The sequence below is a fragment of the Penaeus japonicus genome, unplaced genomic scaffold (genome assembly GCF_977035675.1).
Source record: "Penaeus japonicus unplaced genomic scaffold, GWHDUDI00000001_assembly GWHDUDI00000017, whole genome shotgun sequence".
NCBI classification, from domain to species: domain Eukaryota; kingdom Metazoa; phylum Arthropoda; class Malacostraca; order Decapoda; family Penaeidae; genus Penaeus; species Penaeus japonicus.
This window is the reverse complement of record NW_028234419.1, coordinates 23,396,943-23,406,828: the sequence shown is the minus strand read 5'-3', so window position 1 is coordinate 23,406,828 and position 9,886 is coordinate 23,396,943. Positions and strand designations below refer to the sequence as shown.

The following is a 9,886-nucleotide window of genomic DNA, read 5'->3' as shown; positions in this document are numbered from 1 at the left end:
AATGATGAAAACTTTATTCACTTTTTATTTATATATATATATTTTTCTCTTTTCACATTATCAAATAACAAAAATTCACGTAACAGACATGCATACTGTCTTATGTACAATTACTACAAAACCCTTTCCTGTGATGTGCCTTAATCTCTTGACCCTTTTAAAGCCGGTGCATTGGTATTCCTTCAGGTCAGGCTCAAGCAACTGATAGTTGACTTTGCATTAAGCACAACCTTGTATTTGCAAAAAGCACCTTTGTATCCACCCAGCTATATATGACATACATAAAAAAATATGTATCCAAATAATTTGATTTTGTGAAAAAATTGTATAAATACATTAAGAAATTGAAGTGCAATGTAATCAAACTCTAAGTTTTATATCCCACAAAACATGCCTTTAAATTATTACTCCATTCAACTTCCTTATTTGACTAGTCTATTTTCACTAATTACTAAGCTTTTTCGATATCATACCTACTTCCCAGATATATATCAACCAATTATGAAGATCTCATAATAAATAGTATAGTCACTATTTTCAAGTTCATTTCATTTATTTGGTTAAACTCGAATAATGTAATGTTTAAATACTTTAACATATGAGAATTCTTTAGTACAATATCAATCATTATCTCATTAAAACAAATTCAAACTCGACCAAACTAGTATCAAAATAAACCTGTTGAAGGATTGTACAATTAAGTTAAATTCTGTCAATTCCAACTGTTGTTGTTAAAAGGTTATGCCAAGATAAACAATACTGAACTGGATCACCCCTGTGTTGTAGTTACCTTGATTATTTCTTTTATAAAGAACACAGTTACTTCAAAGGACTCCTTGTAAAAAATGCATTGGTCTTTTCAAAACTGTAGTGCAAAATTACTTGCCAGTGTGTGGACCCTTGAAATGAAATAAGTCATGTAAAAAGTCTTAACATATAAACTAGATACATCATTCATAAATAAAGTGCTTACTTAGATAACAAATGCTCCTGTCAGTAATGCAAAAGGTGGTCCCTACATAGGTGTTTCTGCAAGCATTACAGTGTACCACAAATAACCAATCCCAGCAAGTGAGAAAAACTTGCTAAAACTTGCTAAAAATTTATTGTTCAAGAGGCTCAACTGAAATGGTATTAAAGATGGCACAATTTGATTTTCAGAAAGGTTTTGAAACCTACATTTTAGCCTTTTATCCAATCGAAGATAATTACTTTAATAGAATCAATACACTCTACCAGGATGTACAGCAAGAGGCTCCTCTTCTAATGCCAATTCAATTTTCGAACTGAAAATCACTACACAATGTATCTAGCACAATACCTCAAGTACAACTAATGTACAACTCATGACAGTTCTTAAGAAATGCTTATTATATCATATCAGAAAAAAAATATACCATATGAATTTAACAAAATAAGCATTAACAATTCTAACAACTTCAACTATCACAGACAATACTAATCAACAAATTTAAACATGTAATATCAATACCAACTGACTTTTACTCTAAATTTCATACAAGTCTCAGGTTTTTATTTCAATACTTCGGTCAAATTGTAGAATACAGTCCATGATATTATATACCAAAGCATGTACTGGCTTAAAAATAACATTGCTGTGTTAATTCTTTAAAATGCCATCAATTGTTAGAATCATACTTTATCATTGCATATATCTATGCAACACTCAGTTTCCTATATTTCCTGTATCTAATACTGCACATGTTCAACATGGTCTTCCCTATTTTGCACAGGCATCTCTTTTTCCTTTCTTACAACTCATTCCCATTAAGCCTTAACATTGCAGACTGCATCATTGATTGCTTCTGCAACGTAGTCAATGTTGCCTGTTGTCAGACCACACATGTTAATCCTGCCACTGGACAGTAAATAAATGTGGTACTTGTCAGCTAGGTACTTGGACTGTTCAGCTGTAGAAGAAAATAATAGAAGAATAAGTCTAAAATGCTATCAACAAAACTGGCACTGTGAATTTTGTTTTCAAAAGTTATTTCATTATCATAAATTCAGAAGAAAGTGATATTGATAGCTTATGAAAAATACAGTGACACAAGAGATGTTCTTTTTTGGGTTGGCTGAAATTGTTATGCCTTAAACTTGTTTATCAAATAAAATCAGTAACTTTAGTAAGGTAGTCTCTTACTTACCCGAAAGGCCTGTGAATGAAAACATGCCAATTTGAGCAGTAATATGGTTCCAAGTTCCTGGTGTTCCCAATTTCTCTAAACGTTCCTGCAGCCCCTTTCGCATTTCAATAATTCGGCCACTCATGGTCTTGATACAGTCTTTCCTGTAAGATGTGATATTTATATATTATGAGACAAAGATGTATGTTGTCCATTCTCTCATTTGAGAACTGCACGAAACTAATATTTTTCTATAAAATTATTGTCAGTAATAGAGAATTCTATGCACATAAGCCAAATAAAACAAATTTACTTCAAAGCATGTGAAACCAAGTTTTAAATTTAAAGATCAGGTTGGGATGGGGGGTAGGGGTATTACAAATAAATTAATATAAAGAGCTGGACACTGACCCTCCCCAAGCAGGAAAGGCTTTCAAAATATTTTTTTACAAGAAATATAACTAGGCTACTAACCATTCCCCAAACAGGGCCTCATCATTGAGAACTCTGGAAACAATTCTTGCACCATGGCTTGGGGGATTAGAATATGAACCTCGGACGAGCAGCGTAATCTGGGATCTCATGGGCACAATCACAGAAGGATCCTTCACAATGATCATCATGTTGCCAACACGTTCATCTGAAATTTGGGGGAAATTAATATATACACCTTTGTTTAGGGAAATGAATCAGGAATACTATAATAAAAACTAACATAATTCTAAAAGATCCTTTCAGTGTATATTAACTGTACATATAAAAACTAGTTACAAATTAAGACTAATAACCAAGCCTTAATCTAATCAGTGAAAAATGACTAACCTACAATACAGTCAAGAGCCATAATTTAATCAAAACTCACTGTACAGGCCAAAGTTCTTGGAGAATGACTGGGTAGCAATCATCTCAAAACCACGTTCAGCAAAGAGACGGACAGCCCATGCATCCTTGTCGAGGTCTCCAGAAGCAAAGCCCTGGTAAGCTGAATCAAACAAGGGGAACAGCTTCTTCTCCTCCACAACATCAGCAATCTTCTTCCACTGATCCTGGAGACAATGAAAGGAAAAGGAGTTAACACAGGTAACAATATACAAACATTAACTAAATTAATAATTAAAAGCTAAAGACAAGAATTTTGTGGATATTTCTAAATCCTATATACCTGTGTGGGATCCACTCCTGTAGGATTGTGGGCACAGGCATGGAGGATCACCACCGAGTTCTCGGGAGCATTTTGTAGGTCTTCAATCATCCCATCGAAATCAAGGCCCTTGGTTTTCCCATCCCAGTAACGGTACTGCCTAACATCAGTAAAGCCAGCTTGAGTGAAGATCAGCCGGTGATTGCCTGTTAAAAGGAAAAAATAAAGTATAATTTCACAGAATAGCCACAAACTTAATATAACACATCTAATATCAATCTGAAAAAGAAGGTAATCTCACATAAACCTACAGTCAAATAAAGAAGAAAGTTCCCATAAAAATCTGCTGAACAGTTTCTACATGGTAAGTAATGGAGAAACAAAGTAAACGGTAAGAATTTTTTAAAAAGTAGACTGACCCCATGTTGGTGTTGAGAAATAGAAGGTGTTGTACTTGAGTATTCTGTGGAGGAACTCGGCAGCAATGCGCAGTCCTCCAGTGCCTGAGAGCACCTGAACCGAGGTCATCTGTCAAACAAGATAAAGAAAAAACATTAAAATTCTAGTTTTTCAACAGTAATTCATAATCTGGATATAAAAGCCTAGCATCAGACCTGGTAAAACTTTTCTGACAGTTTCAAAACAAAAAATATATTAAGCCTAGACCTACAGTATACTCACGCATCTTTACAGTCCCATTTACAATATCATAATCTCATTCCTCTAAACCCAATGGTGTTGGTAAATAATGTGGCCATACTGGCTGCTGTATCAGGAATAATCTCCAGGTTGTCTGCATGAGCCGTGAATTAGGAGTGTCTTTGATTCTGGACAAGTCGAGTATATTTCAATAAATGCATAAAATGAAGAGGGTTTAGGCCGTGTTCAGAAGGCTGTAACTCATGGACTAATAATGTTAAGACCAAAAAAACTATCTATAGAGTACACAGATCATACAGCAGCTTTCACTTTCATGGTATGTGCATAACCGACATCCAGAATTCAGGCCATTCCTACCCATGGCATGTATAGGTGCCATCCATCATCAGGAAGTTAATAAACTTTTTGTCAATATAGCTAAATTGACATCTAAATCTTTAACCCATTCACAACGGGGGCATTCCAGCCTTGCATGTCACAATGCCGGGGCTCTCGAACGCATAGGCCTAAATCAGTTAAAGAAACGACGCCGTATCGCGTCCCCTGCGAACGGGCCTAGAATGCGCGGTACAGTAGTGTACCACCCGTCACGAGAGGGTTAAGACAAACTATTCTTACCAATGACTTTCTCCTACAAATAGCAAAATTAAATAGTATATCCGCTAAAGTTGCTTGGGATCTTTCTATATAGTCATCATACATGCTAAACCAAAAATAAATACAGGAAAATGAAGATTTATCAATTCAACAGTCCTTGATAGTTATTGATAGCAGTCATTGCACATATACAGAGTACTATTTTTTGGTGTTAAACATTTTCCAAAATAGATTTTTTTTTACCAAAATACAATGTTCATTTGTACAGTCTAATCAAGGAAAATGAGAAAAAAAAAAAAAAAAAAAAAAAAAATCAAACAAACTTACTCTTGAACACAATTATATACCTTACATCATGCACTCTCTGGTCATGCTCTTTGTTATCATACCAAAAGTCCTTAGTGTATTTCACACGCTGGGACAGGTTTTAATATAATTAAAAATAAAAAACAACAAAAAGCTTTGCATTATCAATATAAGTATGAATAACAATAACCTAAATGCTTCCCAAAAGGGCATTTTCACAGCATTTCAGATCATTTCCATGCTGCATTTTTCAGCTATGATAATCTTTTATACCAAATGCTTATTAGTATCACTTTGCTTATATATCATATATACACGCATATTTCATATCGTAAGTCAAGAAAATAAAAGAAAACACATACATCTTAAGAAGCCAGGCACAGGAACATCTTAAGATGTGGTCCATCTTGGAAGGGTTATTGATTTTTACTATAGCCAAAAATAACAATTGAAAATGAAGAAATGTAATAGAGACACTAAGGACTTTTTACTAAAGAACACCAACTTACCCTGCCTTCTGCAATAGCAGGATGAGATGCTCCAAGAAGCATCTTGGCAGCAGCAGTGCTGAAGGAATCCAGACCAAGGATTGGCAGGTACTCATGGTTAAGAGTCGTGTCGGCGGCAAGTTCTGCCTCTACCTTCCTCACCACAGGCAGAACCCATGGCTTAGCCTCATCGGTCCGGTATGCTGATAGGAAAAATAATTGTATTAGCCAATCACTTTGGTTTCTATTGGAATGAATATCCAACAAACATTGCCCTTTTTGCATTTGCTTAATTTTGGATTTCTTTGAATAGTGCTTAATAATATCCACTTAAATCAAGGCATTCCTATTTAGGCATTATTTAATAAAAGTTAATACAGTTTTTGGTTCTTGAGGATCTACAATTAATGCTATATCCACTGTAAATCTGACCTGACCCTAATATCCCATTTTTATTTTTTTCCCCAGCATAGGACATTTATATATGCAACCTATCAAATCTATTGCAAGGGTCAGAAACATTCTCTATGAAAGTTGCTATACATAAACAAATGTTATCTTAGATAAGTCAAGAGAGGGCTCCCTCTTTAGCTAATGCTGATAGGTAACTATCTAATAAGTATGTATGCATTTTTCTGGGGAGATTATTTTTGTTAATGTAATTTTAAGAAATGCTGCATTATTTTCTTGGCTGAATTGATAACACTGGCATAACTATAGTGAGTTTTCCTGTTTTGCTACATATAGCTGAACCTATGGTATATTCTCCATGCAAAAAGTTTCTTAAATTATATCACATCAGAGCCTTTGACATGTAAAAGGGAAATAGTGGGGTATAAAAGCCAGTACCATATAATACAAGTCATCTTCACAATCTAAAGAACCCTTTCTGTAAGCTCAACAAAATGAACAATGATGACTGGTAGATTTATTGCTCTGCTAAGATTTTGTGATATACTTTAATCCATTAGCAGCGGATGGTATGATTTGCTGCAAAGGCAGAGTTGGTCATAGACGCGGATGGCACCGTGCCAGACATGTAAAACAGCCATCCAACTGTACAATTTTTTTTAATACCGCAACCAATGGATTAATAGATTATCTGTGGGTGAATTCAATGTAATACACTTTTTTACAGTTCTGTGACACCCATTTTCATTTAAATATATAGGACAGTGGTTCTTAACCTCCTTCCCACAAAACCCAATGTAGTAGTTGGTCCTTGCCTCCACACCTCCCTCAACTCTTCAATAAGCATGTTTTCACAGATATAGATACAGGGACCAACACAAAGACACAGACACACACACACACACGTAGTATTAAGACCATACTTACCTTAAAAAGTATAAACTTTATTAAAGCAATGGCCGATGCATAATGTGTCTGCACCTTTAAAGCCTGCTGCCCCCTCCCCCCTCCGTCACATGACTAAACCAGGAAGTATAACTCGGGAATCTTGCTTGACAATAACTTGCCAGGCGATTACATACTTGCCAAGAATGCAAACTTGCAGGGGAATGAGGAGAGGAGTTCACTAAACTTTTCTCTTGATGCAAATAACTATATTAACAATAATGGCTACTGACTGAAACTGCAAATAATACAATAATGCATCATCACTGACATTATATTATCATTGAACCCTATTAAACACACAAGACTATAGACTGGCTATTTATAGATCCTAATGATCTGATGCTTAAACTGACTATATTCTATATCATTTCATCTTCTTCTGTATCATCATTACAACTACACAGACTCTGTAACTCATTAGTGCAATGTATCAACTAGTTTACATATGAAAATTATTATTTTTGTTATCCTAACAACTACATTCATTATTTATGTTTTTCATATATTCTTGTAGCAATACAAAATCTTTTATTCTCCCGGAAGAAGATTTTTTTTCTCAGTGTGATCTCAGTAATGGAATATCTAGCTATAATTACTAATTATTTTATTTACTAAACCTTTTCAAGTACAATACGCAAAACTGCCATAATTCAGTTGCACATACAACCCAAAGAAATATTCTATCATGATATCTGCTGCATTAACCAAAATAATTATGCCAAATATGGACATGGCTTATATCTTATTCTCAAACCATTTTCAACCATAGGCCTACCACACTGTGCAAAAATTCAGAAGCAAAATAGGGCCTTGGGGCATATTCTGTTACAAAAACTGTTTTCATAGACGGCCACATTGGATACTGAAATAGGTGAAGCAAAACTGACAGCTGTAAATCTACAGTGGATGACCAAAAACAGGATAAAATACACTGTAATGTAAACACGCTTGGCAGGAAAGCGTAGCGAACTCAGATATTATCTACTGTTCACACAAGTTCATGACAAAGATGGAAGATGGTGAATTGAAAAAGAATATAGTGTTCGGAAATAATGTGTGCCCTATAAACAATGTGTACATTAACTCCATCAGTTTGAGCATCTTAAGATGTTCTACTTGGGATGTACATATTTGGATGTGAGTGTTTTCTATTATTTTCTAGTAGTATGGTTTGATGTATAAGTCTACATGTGAAATACTAATCAGCATTAGGTATAATACCCTAGTTACAAAACTGCAAGAAAAAATAGCTCAATTTCAACAAAAGGAAAACAAAGTAGTACAAAAGTGATCCAACACCATGGGAAATGCCTGTAGTGGAAGGTTAAGTGATATGAGAAAGTTTCCCTTCAAGCCGAGTTGTTTCTACAAAGCATCAGGTTTTAAAATCTGTCGGGCTGTTTTCCTGCTTTATTTTGGTGTGAATGAGATGTAGCGAGGGTCAAAATGTAATAATTGATGCTGTTTGGAACCATTCATTAGGCTTCCAGGCCACAGTGAGCAATCCCCCCCCCCCCAATCCCAACACTTACTTGTCTGGTTGGCTTCTCCCATCCAATCCTCACTTCTACGAGACCACTACACCCACTATCCCATACACTGCACTACATAGGTCTGAAATTATATGGCTCTAACAGTGTAAATAATTGAGCAAAAGCCTTCTAAACTTGGCTTAATCCCTCTTCTTTTTATGCTTTCATTGAACAACAACTATCAGTTCTAATCTTTATCTCGAGCAGGTGACCTTGATATTAGCCAGAGCGTAGTAGTAAGTGCACTCCTAGGTTCTCCTGGGGTCATTGTGTTACTTGGTAATTTTATTGAAAAGCTGCACATTAATGACACTAACAAAAATTATTGTAGATGTAACTAGCTGTATACTGTCCAGATATAGTAATATTGGCAGTAATTAACCCATAATCACCCATACTAGGCCTAAAAGACAGGTGTCCATACATACATGATTCGCCATCGATGAAGCACACTCACAATCAAGTCTTATGACCATGTTACTAGTTTCAGAGCTACCACTTTCCACTCTGGCAAACGACCACAACAAATTTCCACCATGTATACTTAGGAAGATGGTATACACAGAACCTGTCTCAGCTCTTTCTTTCTCAAACATAGATGGTGGAAGTTTGATGGTCTTTACCAGAATTCTCCAGCTAGAACTACTACTTCAATCATGATGTTTTTTTTTCCTAATGCTTCTCCCACCGGTAATGCAGAAAGCTCACGGAGCTTCCTGCCAAGACATTTCTCAAGACACAAGGCCCGTGCTGAAAACCACAGATAGGATTTCACCCACCCTATTCTATGGGGTGACAAAAAAGTTTTTATGCTTCTTTTGCATTTTTGGTAAATTTTCTGAATAACGCTGCGTCACTAAATACCACAAAAGTGGTATCGATGGATTCCTCTCAACCTCTACTATTCATATATAGTGGATATAATGGGCGCTTCCACCCCTGGACCCTACAATCTGGGTCCCGATAGTAGGGGAGGGCATGAAGTAGATTAGGGAAATTGTGGGGTAAAATATGAATTCCGGGCATATTTCGTATGCAAAATCTTAACCGCATTTTTTTGTAAGTCAAGAGAAACATGTTTATACAAATGCAACTACAATGTGTAATTACAAATCTAACTGTGTATAACATGTATACACAAAAAAAAAGTCCAAAAGGTGATACGTCACCATCCGTTCTGTGGGAAATATTCAGATGACGAGATATGACATAATCCAGCATGAATGGGTTAATGCAACAGCCATCAATTGATGCTACCCCAGCTCTCCCCTCACCATAACAGGAAATAATCTCTGACCCTTCGTATCATATTACCATTACTCTTTCTCATTAGCAGTACATTTATCACGTTTTCTCCAATATATTTCATGCCTATAACATCGGTTGGGATGGTTTCTGTTGTTTTATTAAAACTACTACACCAAATGTAATCAACTGGTTCCAATATCATTAGCATTGGCTTTTTCATTACATTATCAAATGAGTCTTGCTACGTGGCTCATGGAAAATACCTTTACCAAGAAAACACAGTTAAACATACTGTTGCCATGACAGTAAATAAAACCGTACAGCTTTGCCACCCTGTTGAATGTATTGAAAATCCTTTTTCCGTAAAAATAACAGCATAATGACAATAGATCAACTACTCATTAAACT

The 9,886-nt window shown here is 35.5% G+C and overlaps 1 protein-coding gene across 1 annotated transcript in view; it reads right to left on the bottom strand.

The window, feature by feature from the left end:
• Nucleotides 1-9,886, bottom strand: part of Got1 (Glutamate oxaloacetate transaminase 1) — a 10,191-nt gene continuing 305 nt past the window's right edge. Inside the window, exons 2-8 of the mRNA XM_043035092.2 lie at nucleotides 5,361-5,542; nucleotides 3,708-3,816; nucleotides 3,310-3,494; nucleotides 3,010-3,193; nucleotides 2,622-2,787; nucleotides 2,169-2,311; nucleotides 1-1,931 (exon numbers count right to left, since the gene is read on the bottom strand). Coding sequence (XP_042891026.1) covers nucleotides 1,789-1,931; nucleotides 2,169-2,311; nucleotides 2,622-2,787; nucleotides 3,010-3,193; nucleotides 3,310-3,494; nucleotides 3,708-3,816; nucleotides 5,361-5,542 — 1,112 coding nt within the window. The 3' untranslated portion in view covers nucleotides 1-1,788. The remainder of the gene's footprint in view (nucleotides 1,932-2,168; nucleotides 2,312-2,621; nucleotides 2,788-3,009; nucleotides 3,194-3,309; nucleotides 3,495-3,707; nucleotides 3,817-5,360; nucleotides 5,543-9,886) is intronic.